The sequence below is a fragment of the Hippopotamus amphibius genome, chromosome 8 (genome assembly GCF_030028045.1).
Source record: "Hippopotamus amphibius kiboko isolate mHipAmp2 chromosome 8, mHipAmp2.hap2, whole genome shotgun sequence".
NCBI classification, from domain to species: Eukaryota; Metazoa; Chordata; class Mammalia; order Artiodactyla; family Hippopotamidae; genus Hippopotamus; species Hippopotamus amphibius.
The window spans coordinates 83,237-106,432 of NC_080193.1; the positions used below are offsets into that span (position 1 = coordinate 83,237).

Sequence of the window (23,196 nt, forward strand, 5' to 3'; positions counted from 1 at the left end):
TCACTGGGCAGCCGGGGTGAGGAGCACAGAGCAGGAAGGGTCTGAGGGAGGAGGCGGCCAAGGATGGCGACGCACAAGCCCAGGCTGGGGATGCGCTGCGTGCGTTGGTCTGAGCCGCGGCTGTGGGGCTGGGGGTGAGGGTGTCCAGCGCCCTCCGCGGCCGGGTCTGCAGTATGGCGTGAAGGGGGGTGTTGGTGGGGCCACGCTGCTCGAGCTGTGCGGGGGGGGGGGGGGGGGGGGGGGGGGCGTGTGACACCGGAGCCTGACCGTGAGGGGCCACGCCCGCTGCCGCTGCGCACACGTCAGGGCCCTGCGGGGAAGAGCTTCTGGGCCTGGAGTTGAGGGTTCTCTGCTGCAGAAACAGTGGTTTATTGACAGGCCAGCCTCCCCCACCAGCAGCTGCCCACCTGGGGGACTTGGGGCACGTGGGCTGGACCCTGCAAAGGTGGTTCTTCAGGTCCAGGCCATGGGGGTGGGCAGAGGTGCAGCCGTGCTCGCTTGTTCAAGGGCAGTTCGGTCAGTTCCCAGCAGCTCTGGCCAGTGTTGGACTCAGCCTGCACCTGGGTGCCCACGCGCAGGGGCCAGCCGGGCTTCACAGGCTGGGGTGTAGAAGGTGGCGTGAGTGAGGGTGGGAGGCGGCCGCGGCCCTAGGCCCAGCGGTGGAAGAGGCTGCCCGTGCGCAGCCTGCGCTTGAGCTCCCGCCATAGCAGCTGCCGCTCCCTCTGGGTGCCCTCCATGACCGCGCTGTTCTCCTGGGCTCGGCGGGACAGGTAGGGCAGCACCTCCATCACGGGGCCGTAAGGCACGTACTTGTATGCGGGGAAGCCCGCCTGGCCTGCACGCGGGGGCACAGGCAGTGAGTCCCGGCCCCGCCCCTGCGCCCCAGCCCCTGGGAGGCCCAGCTCACCCAGCAGGAAGCTGATGTGGTCGCACATGCCCAGAAGCTGCCCAAAGTACACCTGGCGATCGGCAGGGTGCAGGCCCAGCTCCTCCATCCTGTGAAAGGGAGGTGGTGGGTGAGCCCCTCCCTGCACCCCCAGGTCCCCACCCCCAAGGCAGGGCGGGGGCACAGGCTCTGTCCTGCCTGGACCAGGCCTCCACCCCACTGCTCCGCCTTCCCCAGCCAGCCTCCCGCTCTTGCTGGGCTTGCTCCGACGGCCCCTTCCCTGCCGCCCACCGTGACCCAGCAAGGCAGACTCGCCCAGGGGCTGGCCCTTGGTGTGGCCTGGGAAGCTCTCAGCCCTCCCACTGTCCCCTTCTCCAACCCCCGGCTCCACGACCGTGTTCCCAGCCCCGCGACCCCACCTCCAGCCTCTCACGCTCCCCTTGCTGCCTGCCCTGTCCACGCGGCAGCCACCAGCCACTGGTGGCCACTGAGCCTCTGGAAGGCAGGTGGTCTGAGTCGAGTTGCACGGCAAGCGTCCAACACACGTGGGCTACTGTCTCACTGTTTTCCTGAAAACATGTTTAAATGGTACTGTTTTGGATCTGTGGGGTTCATTAAAACGTGTATCGAAATTAATGTCTCTTTTTTAACATGGCTCTGAAACACCTGGGATTAATAGATGTGACTGGAGTTTCTATTAGTGCTGCGCGGACACTGAGGGGGGACCCCAGCTCTGCCCACAGCCTCTCCTAGCCTCACACCTTCCCTCCGAGGATCTTCAGAAAAGCCCCAGGGTTTGAAATACCTGCGCGTGGATGATTCCCACCTCACGTCTTTGTCTTTGGCAGCGCCAGCACTCTGCAGCCCAGCCCCAGCCTTCCACCCCCCAGGGCTGTGTTCAGCCTGGGTCCTCATACCCACCCCAGCGACAGGCTGGGCCTGGTGGTCCCACCTCCCTTCTCCTCACCGTCTCGGGGCCCCACCCCAGGCTCCCGGAGCACGGAGTGCATCTCGCCCTGGACCTCCACAAGAGGGGCGTCCCACGGACCCTTGCTCTCCTTCCCCCACGGCCAGGCTCCACGGTCAGGGCCCCAGTCTGCACCATGTTGCCCTGGTATCCAGCTTGTGTGTCTCTGGCCCCTGGGAGAGCAGGGCTGCCACCACACTGCTGCCTGATGCTTGTGGCAACACTCAGGGGGCGTCCTGCGAACACTGGCTCCGCCCCTGATGCTGCCCTTCCCCACCAGTGCCCACGCGCGCCGCCAGGTGACCGCAGCTTCTCCCAGCACAGAAGGAGGCTCTCTCCACCCGGCCACCGCGACCTGTGCATGACTTCCTTTGGCCAACAGAATGATAGCAAATGGGACATGGGCAGAGCCTGGCCCCCTCCAGGCCTTCCGGAAGCCTAAGACCACCTCTGGAGGAGCCTAAGCTGGCCTGTTGGACACCTGACAGTGGGATGCAGTGCCCTTTGCTGTCTGAGCCGCAAATGAGGCCATTTAGGGCCAACCAGACCCCAGCTGACCCTGGACGCAGGACAGACGCCAGGCAAGGCAAGCAGAAGCCACCTGAAGCAGAGCCCAGCCCACACTGCCGGCTCCCAGCACACGCTGTGTTCAGGCCTCTGAATTCTGGCTGGGTTGTTGCTCAGCCAAAGCTAGTACAGGCTGTCTGCCTGAGGTCTCTAATGTGTGACACCAGAGGCCCACACCGCTGCCCCCAGGAAGACCAGCCCAAGCTGCTCAGGTCTCTGTGGCCCCGGAGCACGTGCACAGGACCTCAGTCTGCAGCGGCCGCGGAGCCTGTGAGAGACGAGGGAAACGGTGTCTCGGGCAGGAGGCCATGACGGCCAAGATGGGGAGGCCAGACGTGCTCCCAGTGGCAAGATCCAGAAATCTGGAGAAAGGACGCCCTTCTGAGGACAGGTAATACCTTGAGACGTTTCACTGTCCTCACCTAGTGAGTCTGAGTGGACCAGCCCGTGACCGAAACCGAAAACGTGAGGGGCAACCACAGCCCGCTGAGGTGGTGATGGCGCCACCAGGCAGGGGCCGGGCCTCTGTGCACATCATCTGTGGAGGACCCTGGTGCCAGAGGGACCTGCTGGGATCACGGCTCCATCACAGAAACGTATTTCTAAGCCCAAGTGAAAGGCAACTTCTAAAATTTTCAACTCAATCCTGTGTTCCTTCAAAAGTCAAAGAAGCCAGAACTAATCTTCCCTGAGTATAAAAGGTGCCCCATCCGTGTCCAGGGATAGGATGGGGTGTCCAAGGAGGCCCCAAGGGATGGAGGGAACAGTCCACCCAGCTGCAACGCCCGTCAGACCACCCACCCCCAAGGAAACAGCCTGACCCCAACCCAGCAGGACTCCAGAGGGAGCTTCGACACAGCCTGCTGGCCTCAGTGCTCCTGAGTGCAGAGCAGCAGAAACGTGGCTCTTAGTTGCAGTTTCAGACTGTGAAAAAGCAGCCCCGGCACGAGCAGGACAAGCGGACATTAATGAGTGGTCACCCTCCAGGCAGCACCTGCGAGTGCTCCTGGGTGCGCCCCCGCACCTCCACTGCTCGGCCCAAGTCTTGGGCTCAGGGTGCCCACCGTGGGAGGGGGAGCCCTGCCTTGCACCTGGGGAAGGCGAGGGCCCGCAAGGCCACCGCCCGCCCAGCTTCCTGTAGGGAGGGGGAGGCGGAGCTAGGACCCCTGGTGTGGTCCAGATTGGGTTATGATACGAGGTAAACGAACACAGTGACCGGGAATCCCCTGGCGGTCCAGTGATTTAGAACTCGGCACGTTCACTGCCAGGGGCCTGGGTTTGATCCCTAGTCAGGGAACTAAGATCCCACAAGCCACGCATCATGGCCAAGAAAAAAAAAAGAATTTATTTCATCCCATCCCTCTATCTGACTTACAAGGATGCTCCATGGCAGAGGCATTTAAAGAGAAAACAGGCACCTCCCTGGTGGCGCCGTGGTTAAGACTCCACACTCCCAATGCAGGGGGCCTGGGTTTAATCCCTGGTCAGGGAACGAGACCCCCGTGCCACAACTAAGAGTTGGCATGCCACAACTAAGGAGACCATGTGCTGCAACTAAGGAGCCCGCCTGCTACAACTAAAACCTGGCACAACCATATAAAAAAGTAAACATTTTAGAAAATAGAAAGCAGACTGCATTACATTCTAAACACAGTTTAAAATGTTGACAAACGTTATAAATGAGGCGACACAGCGGAGGGCTCCAACATTCCACACTATTTAAATCACCGAATGGAACTTATTTCTTAATTTGAAACTTTAGTAAGTTGAGTATTAATGTTAAAACCAAAGCAACTGTAAACAGCCTCTTCAGCACTGCAGCACGTGCCCAGCCAGGCCCAGGAGGGTCTGGGGGCCCTAAAGCCGCCACGCCAGCTCATTCCACAGATGTCCCCCCAAACCCACCGCCCGTCCATGCATGCTGCCCACCCAGGAGTGCCCCGCAGGAAGGGGGTGTGGCCTACCTGCACAGTGTGAAGCGCACGGTGTCCTCGTTGTGCGAGGCCACCATCACCGCGGCCTTGGCGTTGTGCTTCAGCTCCTCCAGGATGTAGTTAAGGCACCTGGTGGGGGGCGGGGAGGGACCCATGAGCAAGGTCCGCAGAGCCCCCACAGGGCCAGAGGCCACGGGCAGGCCCAAGGTCATTCCACCTGCAGCTGTCCACAGCGATGAGACCACAGGGAGGAGTGACTGTCCCTGCTCAACCGGGGCTACGTGTCCAACAGGACTGAGGCCCAAAACCCCACGCGCCCCAAGGCGACACGGCCTCACTTCCGAGAAGGGGTCTGCAAGGCCTGGGGTGGAGGGCCTCCCTGGCACAGGGCGTGCACGGTGCTGCGGTCCGGCAGTGAGGACAGTCAGCAGGGGGTGTGTCTTCTGACCCACCCGCTCCTCTTCCAAGGACCTCACCCAGGGGTACGACAGACAACGACACGCTGTGCCGTGAGTCACGGTCACAACAACAGGAAGGTGTCCGCCAGAGAGCTCACAGACTGGCACGAAGGCATGGGCACCCGCGCTGGCCAGCAGGGTGACACGAGGGCCTGCACGCTGACCTGCAGGGTCCAGTCACCACGGGACACGGACAAGCAGGGCACAGGGCGGAGGCACAGGTGCACACGGCACAGACACGCAAAGCTCTGGAAGGAAGCGGTGCAGCCAGGGCGGGAGCCCGTGAGCGGAGCACACGCGACCCCAGAGGGAGGCTGGGGCCTGTCCCTACTGTGTGACGCAATCTCCCAGATCAACAAACAGAAGCAGGTGCAAGACAGTGGACGATCCTGGCATGGAATTAAAAAGCAAACAGGCCTCACGCCCCCGGGAGGGCTGCCGGGGCACAGCTCTCATCCTTGTCAGCCCAAGCAGTTCAGTAGACCTCTATATTTAAAAAAAAACCCTTAATGGTTTTGCAAAAAGTAAAACAAAGGCAGAGAAGGTACTGGTCCTGAACCCAGGGCTGCGCCCACTTTGGACAGGGTCACATCGGGTCAGCTCCAGCCCCTTGCCCGGTTCCCCCCCACCCCCACCCAGAAGCTCTGAGGCTCCGGGAGCCAAAGAGAGCAGCGCACCTGTGGTACATGGCGTTGGTGGCCTCATACGTGGGGTTGATAGGGTCCTCACAGCCCACCTCCAGGGCGCGGGCCCGCTCCTGGGCCATGTACGCGCCGCGCACCAGCTTGGCCCCGAAACACCAGCCCTCGCGGCGAGCCAGCTCCACGTCCAGGGTGACGTTGTCATAGGCATCCTGTGGGCCGGAGCCGAGAGTCAAGGAGGACCGGGATGGGCCCCTCCAGCCTGTGTCCCGTGGGGCCTCCCTGGGGCCCGGCACCCCGCCTCCAGTCAGCAGCTGTGGTGACGCGGGAGCGCGGAGCGCGGCCAGCCCCTCCCCACCCACCCACCTCCCCGTGTCCCCGCAGCCCCAACACCCACCCCACCCCGAGTCCGCCACACGCCCGGCTGGTCCCGGAGCGGCCAGCCAGGGTTTCTGCTCAGGGGCCCTGGAGGCGCACGCACGGGTCTGGGGAGGGGCCCAGAGCCTCATCAGGCCCTTCGAGGGGACCACGCTAAAAAGAGCAGGAGAAAACAGTCGCGCCAAACCCTGGGATTAAGGCCCACGACGTGGACTCGGGAAGCTCCTCGATCCTCCTCCACCCCCGCGACACTGGGCGCCGCCTGGGGCCTGAGGCCCGGGGCGCGGCCCGCCCCAGCTGGTCCCCCCGGGCCCCGTCCCCCGGCGGGCGGGCGCACCTGCAGGTAGCACTGGTACGTGTTGAAGACCAGCGGCCTCTGCGCGTTGAACCTGCGCTGCAGCTCCAGCGTCAGGCGGCTGATGGCCGGCTGGAAGTAGCTCTGCTCGGCGTCCACCATCAGCCGCACGCCCTCCGCGCTGGCTTTCTGGCGCCCGCGGGGGAGAGAGGGTCTGTGTGGGGCTCGGGTGGGACGGCTGCCCCGCCCCCACCCCGGCACCTCCCGGGGCGCTGACCTGGGCCAGGACGTCCATCCGCTGCAGCATCCGCGCCCTCTGCCGCTCGTCCTCCTCCGTGAACCCAGACAGCAGAGGCTCCAGCTGTCCCGTCTGGGGGACAGTGCGGTCAGGCCGCGGCCTGGCTCCAGGCCCGGGCTCTCGAGGCCAACGCGCCCCCCTCCTCCCGCGGGCACCCTCTCGCCCCTGGTGCAGGGCTTACCGATACCCAGGGCCTGGTGCCCAGGACCAGGGGGCCTCATCCCCGCGCCCCCCACCCCCACCGCCACCCTGTTTATGCATTAAGATCAGTGTCCTGCCCAGAGTACCGCCGGCCACACGGTGTCCCAGAACCGCGCTGCCCACCTGCACACCCTTCATCACGGGGCTGCCCGCCCCGGTCAGGCCTGCACCCAAGGATCCTGCTCCCACAGCCTCCCTGGGACCCTCAGGGTGGACCCCCCTCTTCTGCTCCCACGCAAAGCTCAGGAAGGGACCCTGGACCTATCCAAGCACTGGGAAAGACTCAGCCCCTAGCAGGCCGAGGACACGGGGGAAGGACCGTGCCCGCAGGCTGCACAGCACAGACGGACGTGCGACAGGTGGACGGAGGCATCGTCCCCAGACAGTGGCCTTCGGGGGGTGGGTCAGCATGGGCACCCACCCTGCAGGCTGGCGAAGCACGGGGGGCCCTCTGTCGCCCCCACATGCCCCTGACGCTGCCCAGGGCACTCCCGTCGAGGCCTCGCGCTCACCCCTCCTGGGCTTTCCACCTCCAGGCCGGAGGTTGTGAAAGGCAGCGTCTGTGGGGTGTTTCCCAGGGCACCTCTGCTGCTTCCTCCCCCCCAGCTCAGGGGTGCACGCTGCACGGCCCCAAGTGCCCGGTCACCCTCCCAGGGGCAGATGGGGTCTCGTTCTCCCCCGAACACAGGCCGGTCTAGCGACGCCCTTTAAACAAACAGCACGGGACACAGGGGACAGCGTGGGACCCTGAGGCTACAGCTGCTGCCTGGCTCGTGGGGACTCATCCCGGGACCAGCGCCGCTCTCAGGAAGCCCTGGCAGCGCGCGGACCCTCTGTGATGACCCTGGGAGAGCCGTGGGGGGGGCAGACACGCACGACATCACCTGCGTGTTGGGGACCACCAGGTGCTTGGAGAGCTCAGTCCGGCTGTCGATGAGGCCACCCCAGGCCAGCAGGTCCAGGGTGCTGCAGGAGGAGGCACGTCAGCACGCGGACCCTCGGCTTTACCATGGCTGCTCGCGTCTGCGACGGGCCCAGGCCGCAAACCAGCCCCCTCCCTGCAGGAGCGTCCGCAAACCCACGCCTCACAGAGGCCGGGGGGAGCACTGTCCTCTGTGTCAAACACGGAAACCAACACGCGAACATTCTCACCCCGGGGCGGAGACCACCCAGGCCACATCAGGCGCGGCGAAGAGCCGCACACAGGAGGCCAGGCAGGAGGGGACGGCACCCTGCCGCCTGCCCCTCACGATGAGGCGTGGACCCTCCGGGATCTCAGCAGCCCTCGCCCTTCATCCCCTGCCAGGTGCGTCCTGGGACGGCTGGGGTGGCACCTTCCCTCCAGAACCCAAATAATTCCGAAAGAAGCCCTGGGGTTCGGGGGGCCCACGCCCTGGAGGTGGGCAGCCAGGACTGGGAGAAGCTCTGGGGCTCAGCCAGAACCGTGGCTGAACCAGGGCGGCCGCTCCCAAGGTCTCAGCGGGGGGTGGGGCGGGATGGGGAGCTCCTCCTACCCGGACGCACTCGGGGTCTCCACGGTGAACCAGTCCTCAACCTCCGTCCGGGACGCGGTGCCCATCTTCAGCACGCGTTCCTTCAGAAGCGAGAGGGCGTTGGTGCCGCCGCCGTCTCCCAGCCCCGCTCACAAACGGCTGCCCCTGCCCGCTGGCCCGTGAAGCCAGGGCAACTTTATTCCTCCGGTACCAAGACCGGGCTACACTTCTGCCCTGGGCTTCTGCTGCACAGATGGTCTCTCCCCGCTGCCAACCACCCCCCCGACCCCCCGAAACGCACACCTGCCTCTCCCTGAGGGTCCACAGAGCTGTGCTCCCTGCAGGGCAGCCCCCCACCCCCCAGCTCCCAGCGCATCCTCAGTCTCTGCAGACTCCCTTCCCGCTGACCCGGCAGCTGGGGGCTGGGCAGCGGCCCGGGCAGCGGCCCCTGCAGCAGCTCGGGGCACCCCGCCCGGCCCATTCCTCCCGGGCAGGGCTCCCCCCAGGCCGCCCGCTCATACCCGCCAGGGAGGGGCAGCCCCACCTGCAGCGCAGCCACCTCCAGCTTCGTGTCCAGGGCAGCCAGCCCGGCCTTGCCCTGCTCTGTGGCCATTTGGTGGAAGAAGCGTCTCCACTTGGTCAGCACATCTGAGAACTGCAGCTGTAGACGCGGGCCTGAGCTGCCACCCCAGGCCCCGCCCAGGCCCCCCGCGATGCCCGACCCCCAGTCCGCCTCCGCGCCTGGCTCCCAGCGCCAAGGCACCGGCACGCGAGCTTTCACTTCACGCGCACGGCAGCCCCAGGTTCTTACGAACTCTCTGTGGGTGGAAGGTTTTGACAATTACCAGAAACTGGGGTCTCCCCAGCGCGGTGAGCTTGATGGCTAAGAAGCCGTCATCACTGGCCCCGCCTGTGAGAAGGCACAGGAAGAGCCGTCAGGGCTGCAGGGGAGGCCCCTGAGCCTGCGCTGAGAATCTGTGCCACTCAGGAGTGAGGACACTTCTCGCTGACATGTGACGGACCTCAGGTGGCTGGCGGCGGCCGTCCTTCCTATCCGTTACCTGCGACACGTGGTACTGGGTCCACCTCGCACTTGGGCCCTGGGACCCCCCCAGAGCGCGAACGGTCCAGTCACCCAGTGAGGCGGTGTCAGCCCACCTGTCCTCCCTCGCCCACCTGTCCTCCCTCGCCCACCAGGCCCGAGCAGGCCCGCGGTGGCCACGCTTCCCGGGCGGGATGCCCGGCCCTCGGCAGCAGCTCTGGGGGCTGCTTGGCCATCTCAGGCCGAGGGGAGCGGCAACAGGAGGGGAGGGCACCGAGGACCCGGACCTGGGCCGGCTGAGCACCACGACAGGAGCGCGACGGCCGCGCCGGGCCCGCAGACACGCTGCACACGGCTGCGCCGAAGCCCCGCCACAGGTGGGAAGGGGCCCCTCGGCAGGGTTTGCATTTGCCACGTGGGTCCAGGAAGGCAGTGGGCAAAGGGGCTGGAGAGACCTGCCCACGCTCTCCCTGCCCGCTTCTTCTCCGATGCCCTCGGCACCTGGGCTGCCCCTGAGGGTTCACCAAACAGAAACGCCTGGCAGAGCACAGGCCGCAGGCAGAAGGCACTCAACCGCCACCCCCACATCTCTCCTCTGGCTTCTAGAAGCCCACAGCACACACCTTTGTGTCTGTGGGTCCCTCCCTTGTCCATCTGCCCCCAGGCAGAGTGGGCAGGGAACCAAGAACATGCCGCTGGCACCGGACCTGGGCAGCTGGGTGTCTTTCTGACCGTAGGGGTGCCCAGAGCTGCTCCTGGGAGGCTGCCTCTGGGCCCTGCTCACTCCCTCTCCTCAAAGTGTTCAGAAGGCGTGGGACCCACCAACAGGAGGGCCGCCGGGGACCTGGGAGGTTTCTGAGACTAAATGATGCTGAGGCCTCTGTCACCTCCTGGCTCCAGTCGCCTCCCTAGCAGGTGTTCCCACCCAGAGGCCACGAGGGGAAGAAATCCCCATTAAAGAGGACGTGGCACCAGCTCCAGGAACAGCGCTGCCCTCGGCAAAGGCAAGCGTCGTGTGGTGGGAGTCAAGCCCCTGTATGAGTCTGGGGGCCACTCGGGCCACCGACAGGTCCACATCTGGCCACCAGGTACCTGGGAGGGGGGAGGCGCCCCCCTGGGGCAGCCAGGCGCCTCAGGAAGGGGCTGGACTCAGGTGTGAGCCCAGGTCATCCTCACGACCAAGGCCACCGGGTCAGGGATGCAGCCCTGAGCCAACACTCTGGCCCCCGCCTCGCGTTCCCACACCAGCATCTCTGTGAACGGAGGTCGGCCCAGGCTAGGCCCGGCGGGCAGGAGGCCAGCAACCAGCAGGGCCCCACCGGAAGCCTCGATGCAGTGCAGGAACATTTCCAGGTGGCTGTCACACTTGGCCTCGCTGGCGTAGAAGTAGGTGGGGGCGCTGACGACGCCGTCCCTGCGGTCTCCGAACGCCCGGTGGGCCTGGAGCTGCTTCTCCCTCTTGCTGGTGCCTGGGGATGAGGGCACCCGGCCTGAGCTCCGGCTTCCCCCCGCCCCCAGCACACACACACCCCCGCCCCCCAAGCCCGCCTGCCCTGGGGTCCAATTCTCTGTGGCCCAGCCCGAGTCACGCGGCAAACCCGGGGCAGGAAGGCAGAGCCCAGACCCACCAGGGGCCAAGTTCACCGGCACCCTGGGAGGGCCAGGAGGGCCGTGAGGGTGTGTCTGCCACACAGAATGGTGGCCTGGGTGCCCAGGGGACACAGGGGAGCCAGGGGGTGTGTGCAGGCGGGCAGACAGCTTGCTCCCGAGTGCCGGCCTCTTACTCACCATGGCCGTCCCTCTCCAACGCTGAGGTACAGGCCCTGCAGGAGGGGAGAAGAGGGAGCAGGTCAGGGTCACGTTACCTTGGGCACAGGTGACACGTGTGTCCCACTGAGGAGGAAGTAGAGGTTGAGCCCTGACCCTGACCAAGGAGGGCTGGTGAAGAAGGCAGGGTTACTCGGCCAGGTAAGAGAGACTCACCCCACCCCACCTGCCCTGGGCCTCCAGGGTCACCTTCTCTGAGCCTGGCACACAGGACCTGAGGCAGGAGATGGACAGGCTCCGGGCTAGGTATTCACAACTGGCCTCCGGTTTACATCCCGTGAGGCAGAGAAGATGAGCTCCAGGCCGCACATTTATTACCAGCCCCCTGTTTACATTCCCTGAGGCACGAGACCAACGGGGTCTAGGACTACATGCTCATGGCCGGACTCCTGTCTATATTTCGATATCTGCACTTTGATATGAGAAAGAGCAGAGAGCCTCCTAGACAGCTTCCTCCACAAGAGGGCAGACAGCAGCATCAAGCAGTATCAGCAGTATTTTGTCTTGTGGGACTGAAAACCACAGCCACAGAAAGACAGAGAAAATGAAAAAGCAGAGGACTTCATACCAGATGAAGGGACAGGATAAAACCCCAGAAAAACAACTAAATGAAGAGGAGATAGGCACCCTTCCAGAAAAAGAATTCAGAATAATGATAGTGAAGATGATCCAGGACTTTGAGAAAAGACTGGATGCAATGATCGAAAAGTTTACCAAAGACCTAGAAGAATTAAAGAACAAACAAACAGAGATATGCAACACAATAACTGAAATGAAAAATACACTAGAAGGAACCAATAGCAGATTAACGGAGGCAGAAGGGCGAATAAGTGACCTAGAAGACAGAATGGTGATCATCACTGATGCAGAAAAGAATAAAGAAAAAAGAATGAAAAGAACTGAAGACAGCCTAAGAGACCTCTGGGACAATGTTAAATGCACCAACATTCGCGTTATAGGGGTCCCAGAAGGAGAAGAGAGAGAGAAAGGACCCGAGAAAATATTGGAAGAGATTCTAGTTGAAAACTTCCCTAACATGGGAAAGGAAACAGCTACCCAAGTCCAGGAAGCGCAGAGAGTCCCAGACAGGATAAACCCAAGGAGAAACACACCAGGACATATAGTAGTCAAATTGACAAAAATTAAAGACAGAGAAATGTTATTAAAAGCAACAAGGGAAAAACGACAAATTACATACAAGTGAACTCCCATAAGGGTAACAGCTGATTTCTCAGCAGAAACTCTACAAGCCAGAAGGCAGTGGCACAATATATTTAAAGTGATGACAGGGAAGAACCTACAACCAAGAATACTCTACCCAGCAAGGATCTCATTCAGATTCGACGGAGAAATCAAAAGCTTTACAGACAAGCAACAGCTAAGAGAATTCGGCACCACCAAACCAGCCCTACAACAAATGCTAAAGGAACTTCTCTAAGCGGGAAACATAAAAGAAAAGGACCTACAAAAACATAAACAAAACAGTTAAGAAAATGGTAATAGGAACATATATATCGAGAATTACCTTGAATGTAAATGGACTAAATGCACCAACCAGAAGACACAGACTGGCTGAATGGAGACAAAAACAAGACCCATATGTATGCTGCCGACAAGAGACCCACTTCAGACCTAGGGACACATACAGACTGAAAGGGAGGGGGTGGAAAAAGATATTCCATGCAAATGAAAATCAAAAGAAAGCTGGAGTAGCAATACTCATATCAGATAAAATAGACTTTAAAATAAAAAATGTTACAAGAGACAAGAAAGGACACTACATAAAGATCAAGGGATCCATCCAAGAAGAGGAGACAACAATTATAAATATATATGCACCCAACATAGGAGCCCCTCAATACATAAGGCAAATGCTAACAACTATGAAAGAGGAAATGCAAGGCAGAAATAGAGACACAGGTGTAGAGAACAAACACAAGGACACCAAGTGGGGAAAGTGGGGAGGGCTGGGGGGGAATGGAAAAAAAAAAGAAAAAAGAAAAAAAAGAGCAGCAGGAACAGGGTTAATAAGTGGACATTGGATCCTTTTATGGCAGAGACAGGGAGGGGCTAGACCCTGTGAAGAGATCAAGAGGTCAGACACTCCCCATCCTTGGGGCAAGGGAGACAAGACACATGCACAGAAAGGCTCCTTGGGAGTCAAAAAGGAGGGGCCGCCACCCCATAATATGTCATGCTAAGCCTTGCCCACAGGCCTCTGGGCTGAAATCCAACTTGGAAAACAGCTGCCCACCCATGACGCGGAGGGTCCTAAGGCAGGGCAGGTGTGGAAAAGGAAACCAGATAACTGGCCAAGGTAAACAAAGACGCAGCAGAACTGCCATGTTTACATGACTGAACCCCTCTTCACTGCTTCCTCATTAGGGGGGCCGCCCACACCCCTTCCCTCCAGGGGTGCATCTCTGCCTTGCTTCTGTCCTAACGAAACAAACCTTCTCCGTGTGCTCTCCCACCTGCTGTTATGCTATGTCTCTAATAATAAACTTTGTATCTGCTGTTACAGCGCTAGCCTCTGTGAGAAACGCATTTTCCACTGGGGGCCGGAGCCCGGGGAAGACAGCTTCTAGCCTCTGGCCCTTGCTGGTCCGGGGGCTGGGGCTCCTGGTGTTCATCCAGGCTGCCCAGGCTCCCTTCCCGGGCAGGGAATGAAGACCTCGCGTCACACCACTGCCCACTCGTGCCTCGCCCAGATCAGACCCAGCCCTGTGCTCTGGGGGAACCTGGCTCTCGCCCTGGGTGGAGCCCTCCCTGCAGCGGGTGCGGAGGAAGTAAAGACACGCGGCGCGGGGCGGGGGTGGGCCCCGGAGGCTGGCCGCCGTGGACACTCCTTCCCGTGAGGAACAGGCAGGGCCGCGTGCCAGCCAGGGCGAGGATGCCGCACACGGGGCAGCCTCCAGAGTCGGAGAGCAGGGCCCTGCTCTGCCCGCCCCCACGCCCCCCGCCTGCCGGGCACAGAGGCCACACCTCCCCCCGTGCCCCTCAGGGTTACTTTCACACCAGCCACCAGAGTTTATTGTTTTTAAGGCAAACCTGCCCCTGGCCATGGACTGAAGACCCCCAGTCCTCATGAGGACAGGACACGGAGGCCCCCCCGGGAGAGGGCACCTGTAAGGCCTCACCCGTTCCCCCAGCCCGCCCCCGCTGTGGCCCACTGAGGGGCGCCACGACGTGGCACCTGCCAGCCGCACCAAGGCGGGGGCCTCGTCCCTCGGTGGCTGTGGGGGGCCTGGCCCTGCTCTGCCACCACTCGGCCCATAACCCGCAGGTGTCCACCTTCTGGGCAGGCTGCCCTCCGCTGAGGGGACACCATTACCCAGGGGCCGTGCGACGGTCCCAATCAGCATCCCCACAGCGGCCCATCTACCCTCCAAGCCCAGCCAGGCTCCAAAGGCACAGGGGGGCCGGCTGGCCACGCAGCCACGCGGTCAGGAGACAGCAGCCTCTCCCACAGCAGAGAGCCCTCAGCAAGGACAGGGCTGCACTCCCCACCACGCCTGCTGCGCGCTCACAAGGAGACAGAGGTGGCACTTCCCAGGCGGGGAGGAAGGGGAGTGCCGCGTCCCCGTGGAGAGAAGGAAGAGCACACTCCGTACACGCACACACGCGTGCAGACACACGCACACACACGTGCAGACACACACACACACGTGCAGACACACGCACGCACACACACACGTGCGCGGCCCGAGCCGTGGAGGGAGCGGCACGCGCCCGGGAGCGAGGGGCGGGGACGACAGCAGGAGCGACCCAGGGCCCGCAGAAGTGGCAGGAAGACCCTGACCATGCCCTCAGCCACCTCCAAGCTCAGCTCTGCATCAGGAGATTTGTTGGTTAGACGCCTTTTACTAAAAAGTAAAAAGTGAGGGGAGACCACGCCGGCTGCCCTCACACCAGCCCTCCCCCGGGTGAGATGCAGGAAGCAAGAGAAAGACAGAAAAGCCTGGTGGGCCCCCAGGCCCTGGCTCCAGGCAGCACCCAAGACGCTGTGCACACCAGTCCCGGAGAGAGGGCTCCACCCTGCGGACCAAGGCCCAGGCCTCCCCTCCAGCCAGCCCGGGTTTGCAGCCAGGACAGACACACCTGCCTTCCACGCCATCCCCAGCTGTCCTCATCACAGCCAGTCGTCAAGAGGAACCCAGCCCTCTTCCTGGTGCCCACGGCTCTCAGCCTGTGGGGGGACCCTGTGAGGCTCCTCTCCTAGAGTTAGGGCCTTGGCCTCTGCCTTCTAACACGTGTTCTGGGAAATACCCTCCCACCCCCTCCCTGGACGGCTACCCTCCCTCCTGCGCCTCCGGCCTCCTACCTCCTCTTCCTAACCTGGGGAAGCCCCCTGGGCCCCCTGCTCCCAAGGCCATGTCCTCAGGGCCTCTTGCACGTTCAGACACCCCCATCTTTTCTGTGCCTCTTACGGTTATGCCTGGGGCAGGCCCCTACCACCTGCGCTCTCCCCACCCCTCGCCCCACTCCTGAGGCTTTAACTTGGGGCAGTGGCCCATGCATCCCTCCCCAGAGCAGGGTCTGAGGGCCTGCGACCCCTCTGTTCCCCACACGGGGGCTCCTGATGGAGAGCACGTGGCGCGGACGTTCACTCAGCGCCTGTGAGCCTGGTTCCGCACCCCCAGCCAGCCCCACCGAGCGCACGGGGCTGCCTGGCCGCAGACCCGGACATGCGTCCTCGACACCTGCCACTGGCATCGGAGGGCAGCCACCCCGTTAGGACAGGAAGGGACTGCCACTCACGTCCCAAAGCCCACCAGGCAGGGCTCCGCGGGACAAGGGGCACGAACAGCAGGGTGGCCCACGGTCACGGGCTCCAGTGCCCGTGGCAGGACGAGGCTGGCCCACCCAACGCTCCTCTCCAGGGCAGGGAGGAAACCAGGCAGATTGCCCTGGGAAAGAAGCTTTTTCCTACCAGAGAGAGAAAATCCCATTGTGAAACCAGCAGCCCTCACCCAGGCCCAGCGGGGATACAGCCCATTAGTTATTCAACAGGCAGCCTCCGTGCAGGCTGCAGCCCCAGCCCACAGCCCCCCAGGAACGCAGGGCTGCCAAGCCGGGGAACCCCGCCTTCAAGACAGCAAATCACGAGGCAGGGGCTTGGCTCCCCGGGCCAATCCACCAACAGTTCAGCTCGGGACATTCCGTTCCCAGGGCAGGAGCCTCTTGTGACATGGTCACCTCCGCTCCCCTCCCCTCCTCTCCCCAGGCCACTGCAAAACACCAGAGCATGAGAGAGGGCAGGTTACTCAGCAAGCCTGTCCCAAGCCTCATGTTTGCGCGCGGCTGCTGTCAGAACTCAGGGGCCCAGATGCCAGCTAGGGCACAACCTGGAGGGGTGCAGGCACCAGCCCAAGAACCAGGCATTTTGCAAAGAAAGGGCTGGTTCTGCCTGGATCTCCCGTGAGGCTCCTACCCCAGGGAGCAGAGGGTGACCTGGTCCTTGAGCTCTGTCCCGTGGCCCAGGAGGCTGGGTCAGAGGGGCGCACGTCTGTCTCCACACTCACCGCCCAGAGAACAGGCCCTGCAGCCGTCGCTGACCTCGGCAGGAGCCCAGGCTGGCCTGCCACACCTGTGCTCCGGGCAGCACATTCCCTTTTCCTCAGACCCCCAGGCAGGCTCCACACCCACCAGGTGGAGCCCACCTGCTAATCAGGAAACCACCCCAGGGGCCAGGCAAGGTCAGGGCAGTGGGACCCGCCCAGCAGGTCAGAGTACCCGGAAGAAACGCTTCAGCAGAGCAGGAAGCCAGAGCCCCTCCAACCCCAGTGTCAGCCGCCACACTTTGTAAACTGCCGGGCAGCCCCCACTTTCAGGCTGACAGGCCATCTCATACGTGCCGCGGCCGCTCAGCTCTGCCCCCGCAGGGTGAGAGCAATTTGGATTTCAGATAATTTTCAAGTGTCACAAAACATCACTCTTGCTTTGTCTCGGTCATTTAAAAATACAACAACTCTTAGTGTGCAGACTGTACAAAACCAGGCTGATCGGGCTGGGGACCAGAGCCTGCCAACCCCGTCCTCGCCCCTCCTCCAGCCTCGTGCACACAGGCCTTGGTGAAAGCACAGAGCTGTCATCCACATAGGGCCAGGACACAACCCCAGGCAGACCCAGGAGGGCTGCCGGGAGTCAGATGGACCCAACTCTCCCAGCCAGGCCCAGCCCAGCCCCGGTGCGCGAGGGGCACCACGCGGGCCTTACTCCATCTCCCGGTGCTCGGCCTGCGCGGGGCTCAGGTCCTCCTCCACGCTGTAGTCCAGGATCGAGCCCACGCCGAAGGCCCTGTTGTGCTGGATCAGGGGCCGGATGGACTCTTGGTCCTCACCAGCCACAAACTGCCCGTAGAAGGTCAACTTCATCAGTCTGTCGAACAGCCTTTGCCCCGGAAGTCTCCTGGCGACATGGAACAGCTGAAAGGCAAAGGGGAGCGGCTAACCTGGGCCACCTGGCCTCCCCTATCCCCAGCAGAACACCCCTGCCTCCCCGCCCGTCACAAAGCCTTGACGCGCTCTCCCCAGGGCCAAACTTGGCTCACGGCCTTGGTTTTATGGTGACACCACCCGAAGCGGCTTGGTTTCTCCGCTCACAGCAACGGTCCACCCCCCCCCACCCCATGCAGGCGGCCGCTCCCACGCGCTGCTCCTGCCTCCCTGCCCTGCACGCTCACGGGTGACCCCGGTGGCACGCGGCAGTGGCCTGACTACCGCCTGGCAGATAGAGAAGCGAACGGCAGGTCTCTCTGGGAACAGCAGTGGGCATGTTCGTAACATCCTCTGTACCCACACCTCTGCGGGCTATGCTGGCAAAGAGGGGGATTTGCTCTGAGCTTCTAGAAGGAGAGCACCCAGATATTTCAATGTTCTGTTCACTGCCTGTTCCAAGTCCCTAAAACAGTGCCGGCAAGGGGCCGGTCCTCCAGTGGGTACTGAACAAATGAAGACATAAAACTCTGAGGGAGTGTGACTTCCGCTGGGGGAAGTGTGGGCTAAAAGTGAGCCAGGCAGCCATCCACAAAGGTCTGGGAGATGACCACCCACCAGGGCCCAGCGGGGACTCAGCGCCGTCATCCAGGCCACAGCAGGCCAGCGGCCCGAGGGCACGTGCGCCGGGGGAGACAGCCGCCCGAACGATAAGCCTTCTCCCAATCACGACCTCACCACACCCCAAATTTCTGCCATCGTCATTCAAGCCTCCCAAGCAACGGCCTCCTGCCCGGCACAACTCTAGGCTGAACAAAACCAACGCGGGGCTCCCACCCTAGTTACGGGGAGACCCAGAACGAGGAAGGGGCAAGGTGCCTCCACAGAACTCAGAAGGGGGCGAGGGAGTCCCGGCCAGGACGACGGCGGGAGGTGTTTGCTAACTGAGGTCCAGGCTGAGGGGCTTGCCCGGCAAGAAGGTGGCACGGCGCTCCTGCACGGGGGACAGTGGCAAGAAGGAATGAGGCCAAGGAGGGGCAAGGGGATGACCACTGGGAGGACACACCCACCCCCTGTCTAGGAATTCCTGTGTGCCCAGTACCCCCACCTCCAGCTCCAAGCCAGGAACAGTCCAAGGTTCCTCAAACTCAATGAATAGCAGAACCCCACATTTTTGTGAGGAACATCTCGAGATTAGAGTCTCAGGGAACAATCTCTAGTCTAAGCAAAAGCATGCGTGAGTCATACACCTTCACCCACAAACCAGCCCAAAACACCCCAAGCCGCTCAAAGACTGACACATCTGAACTGTGGCTGGCGCTCGGACAGAGACACTTAGGCAGCCGCACGGCACCCCAAGGGTGAAGGTTTCCAGGCCATCATCTCTGTCTCACCACAGTCTGAGCAGTGTCTGATTTCACTGCATCTCATTATTTTTATAAAGAAGATTAGAAATGGAAAGTGAAAGTGCCAACCCGGGAGACGGGCAGGGCTCCAGTGCCTCACAAGAGCCCCGGCCAGAGGTTGGGGAGTCTGTGGGCCACACCAGCCTCACAGGAGGAAAAGCTGGGTGTTGGATGTAACAAAGTTCACCCCAGAGGCAGGCCAGGCAGAATCAGGGACCTGAAAACCATCATTCCGCTCTGGAAAACCCCCTACATCACACATGCCAATTCTGAGGACTCTCAGAAACACACTGTGTGTGGAAGTGGGGCCGACTGTCTTCTCTTGGGCTGGCAAACTTTCCCGCCCAGGAACACGTGGTAAATACTTGAGGCTGTGCGGGCCACGCAGTCTCTGTCATAACTACCCAGCTAGCATGAAAACAGCCCCAGCCAATGCTCATCGAAGGAGCAGGACCAAAGCGGACGCTGAGATGTGGTCCAGGGGTCGTGGGCTGGTGACCTCCTGCTCCCCGGCTGTCAAAGGAACAGTAGTGACGGCCAGCCAGATAACGTGAGCTGGTCACTTACCCTCTCACCCGGCAAAGGAGAAGCCAGCCTGTCACAGAGGGCTATGAAAGCACATGGGACAGGGCTGGCAGTTTTAAGCCAACTCCGGAGCAAAACAGCCCCTTTAAAATCATCCTGGCATCAGGTATCCCCTAGGATGGCACTACCTGAGACCAGGGTAGCCGCACCTCTTCCTCAGGTAGGAGCATCCTTCCTGGATTTAGAAACTTGCACCAGTAACAAAAACACTGTAAAGACTCCAGGACCTGCCTGCAGAGCCAGGATGATGGGTAAAGCTGGTTCTCGGCCCCAGCTCCTCGGCACTGGCTCACACCCAAGCACAGAGGCTTTCATCACAGAAGACCTGACTCTTCTAAACCCTCCTCAAAAAGGTCTGCCTTCGGGCAAGTGCGGGCCCCCACTGGGTCCTGAGCCAATGCCACACCTCAAACTGGGCTCCTGCAGGCTGATACTCCCTGGGGCGTGAGCTGCACAGACCTGCACTGGCTCAGCAGGAGGAATTTCTGCTGCAGGCCAGAGCACAAGAAGGACCAGGTTCTGGTGAGTGGCCCACAACTCTGCAGTCTGGCCTCTGCCCCATTTCCTCCAACACCAGGCCCCAAGGCCAATGTCACTAGCAGGACCACTAGCAAAGACGACAGTGGAACAGGTCCCACGGAGGGCAGGCAAAGCAGGCTGCACAGCTACGGGGCTCCTTAAGGATGTCCCCAGGGCACAGGCAGAACATGAGGGGAAGCGTGAGAGAGGCCTCCTTGCTCCTCCGGCCTCGCACAGCACGGTGCCAGTGCACTGGTGGAGCTGACATGTCCCTCCCACTGCTGCCCACAGTACCCAAGGACCCACAGCTCTGCTGGCTTCTCTGCTGGTTTTGAACCTAGCCCCTTCATAGCTACCCAACTCTGACTCTGCCCTCACCATCCACCCCGCCACTGTGGCCTCACCTGCGCCTGTGCCCAAGGCAGGCTTGGTGCTCCTCCTGGGTCCAGTCTCCCAAGCCTCTCCCCGGAGCCAAGGTGCCCTCAGCACAGTCTCACTGAGAAGTCAACACCACCTGCATGAAGAGCCTTCAGGACCCTCGGCACCAACTGAACCTTTGCTTTTAAACTCTTCCCAGCATCACCTTGACCAAGAGCCGCTAAGATGCCGCTCTGCTTTTTACTTCCCCAAAGCCTTCACACTTTTCCATGTAACTGTGTTAAAATGTCAAAAGTCAGATATTTGAGCAACTTCCCACTCTCCCTCAACATTATTTGTTCAGAGTGGTCATCTCTGGAGAGCCCCTGGGTCACAGCTTCCAAGAACTCTGGGGTCCCAGGCTTTGAGCCGCTCCCTACGGCCTGCCTTCTCTTTGGGCAACAGAGGCGACACTCAGTTTTAAATTCCAGGTGAACACTGTGTATGACTGCAGGCAACATATACCTTAACATTTACACTGGTCTTTGTTTTTGGCTGCTAGTAACTGGCATGCAAACTTCACGGGCCGAAACGGGCGTGGAGTACACACCCGCCTTCCTGACGTCCCGGCCGTGGCCCATGCGCCGGAGGCCCCGCTTTCCCCTCTGAAACTTCACCACGGCTCCCAGGACCGGCGAAGGCCCGCGGGGCCCCGGCCGCGCCGCACCCCCGCGCCCCCGCGCCCGCGCACACCTGCTCGTGGCGCGCCAGCAGCGCGGGCGAGGCGCAGAGGCGCAGCACCAGCAGGCTGCGCGCCAGCTCCCAGCTGCGCCGGCTCCGGTACGCCGCCTGCGTGTCGCCGAAGTCCACGGCGGGCACCGGCGGCCGCGCGGCCTCGGCCGCCCCGCGCCCCCGCACGGCTTCCCGGCCCGCGGGGGGCTGCTCGCGGGTCGCCGGCGAGGTAGACAACGGCGCGCGGCGGGGGAGGGTAGACCGCACCACGGAGACGCTTCGCCTAAGACCCATGCTTGCTGTGCCTGCCGCCCCGCGCTGCTTAAGTACTCGCCGCCGGCCCCGCCCCGCGCTCCGCCCCGACCCGCCCCCGGCCCGCCCCTCGCCCCGCCCCGCCCCTGGCCGCACCCCGCCACACCCCGAGCTTCGAGCCACGCCCTCTCCCCAGAGGCTCCGCCCCGCGCTTTCCCGAAAGGAGCGGGAAGGCCCCGCCCACCGAGCGGCGCCACGGGCCCCCGAACCCCGCCTTCTCAGCTGGTGGCCACACTCCCGAGGAGACCCCGCCTACTTGGCCGCCTCCCTAGCTCCGCCTGCGCCGCTGGAGCCCCGTCCCCTCCACGGACCCCCGCACACCTGCACACCCGGGCGCCTCCCTGGGCGTGGAGCAGCAGGAACTCACAGCTGAGGCCGGGTCTGCGGAAGATCCGAGAAGGCCGAGGGCGATGCTGCTTCTCCCGTATGAAGGGGCTTTGGGAAGCCCTGCGTCCTGTCCCGGGGCCGAAGGCTCCGAGCGTGGGAAGGAGCCTCTTGGCGGCTTGCCAGCTCACTTCTCCCCAGTCTTCCCGGTCCCACTGCCCAGCCAACGGGCAAGCGTGGACCACTAGGCGCCCCTTGGAAGGCCTGCAGTCCCCATGGTTCCAACACGCCCTGCTTCTGCCCTACAGGCTCTTCCGGGGCTGACGGCAAAGCCGCTGCTTGGCCACCTTCCATCGGCCTCCCTTCACTCCTGAGGGCCTTCAGGGCCTTCCCACCTCTGTTGCTCTGCCTCGGATTCCCTTCCTCCCACCATCACGCGTGGCCTGCGGTCCCAGCCCCAGACAGCACTTCATGCGAGGGGCCTGTCTTGACCACCCTGCCCATCACTCCCCCTCCCCCTCCTGCATCTCCTCAGGGTGCTCCTGCAGCCCCGCAGGTGCTGGGTCTGACTGTGTGCGGTGGCCTCACTCCACACCCGGCCCACCTGTTTCACCCGGTTCCCTGGATGCTCCACGAATCTTGGTGCGTTGGACTCCCTGACCTGTTCGGCACTGAGTAATCGTGGGGTGGGGTGGTCCTGTGCCTCGCAGGATGTTATCAGCATCCCAGGCTTCTACCTGCCAGATGTCAGTAGCACCCCCCCTCCAGAACGGGCTGCTGTCCCCTGGGGGCCACCATAACCACACCCTACGCTGAGGGAGGCTTCTTGACATCATCACAGGCCTCTTGCCCCCCTGCCCCCTGTTGGAGTTGAAGAGAAAAAGGGAGAGACGGGGGCAGGTGAGTCGAGGCCCAGGAGCAGAAACTTGGGGGTCCCTCCAGCAGCTCAGAAACTTAGCTCCCCAAGAGTAGGCCGGGCTTGACAGCTGGCCTTGCCCACCAGACTCCCCCATTTGCCTGTCATAGGTACATTTCCCTCCTCCCCGAACACCCTTCAGGGATTCCCCACTGTCATCTGGACAAGGCTGCTGGCTCCGCCTGGCCCATCAGCCCTCAGTGGCCAGGCCCTGCCTACACCCACCTTACCGCTCACCGTGCCGGTCACTGTGCGGGCCCCTCCTCGGAGCTCCGGGTCAGCCACACGCTGCTCGTGGCTCCCAGGCACCTGTCCCTCCCCCTGCACCCCAGCCCCCTCCCTCCTCCTCCTCAGGGTTAGCTTGGCAGGCACAGCCCCAGCCGGGCACCAGCTTGACCACAGCTCCTTCTTCTTGCACTTGACTCCCAGCCACCGGCTGTGTGCCTCCCCCGCTGCCTCTTGACGAGTCTTTATTGAATGAAGGAAGGAAGGAGCACGTTTGACGTGGGACGTTCGATGCCAGGCTCTAGGTTGGTGACTCGGTTGGAGGCATTCTCCAGGCCCCACCCTGAACCCTGAGTCGCCCTGGACCACACCCAGCCCTCACCCAGCACCCTGGAT

At 62.4% G+C, this 23,196-nt stretch overlaps 1 protein-coding gene across 16 annotated transcripts; it reads right to left on the bottom strand.

The window, feature by feature from the left end:
• Window positions 1–236: 236 nt before the first annotated feature.
• PRODH (proline dehydrogenase 1) lies at window positions 237–22,830 on the bottom strand. Of its 16 annotated transcripts, none has more exons than XM_057744612.1 (15): window positions 21,045–21,325; window positions 17,207–17,415; window positions 10,949–10,983; window positions 10,480–10,629; window positions 8,964–9,028; window positions 8,663–8,779; window positions 8,140–8,219; window positions 7,510–7,591; window positions 6,404–6,496; window positions 6,169–6,315; window positions 5,490–5,665; window positions 4,385–4,483; window positions 2,843–2,989; window positions 908–996; window positions 237–835 (listed from the first exon to the last, which is right to left on the bottom strand). In XM_057744612.1, the coding sequence occupies exons 1-15, from the start codon at window positions 21,315–21,317 to the stop codon at window positions 648–650; spliced, it is 1,950 nt and encodes a 649-aa protein (XP_057600595.1). In that variant the 5' UTR covers window positions 21,318–21,325; the 3' UTR covers window positions 237–647. The 16 variants fall into 16 exon arrangements, with proteins under 16 accessions (XP_057600595.1, XP_057600602.1, XP_057600601.1 ...); XM_057744619.1 differs by adding an exon at window positions 20,339–20,430 and having other exon boundaries at window positions 237–996; window positions 21,045–21,156; XM_057744618.1 differs by adding an exon at window positions 20,339–20,448 and having other exon boundaries at window positions 237–996; window positions 21,045–21,154.
• Between the last annotated feature and the right edge of the window lie 366 nt (window positions 22,831–23,196).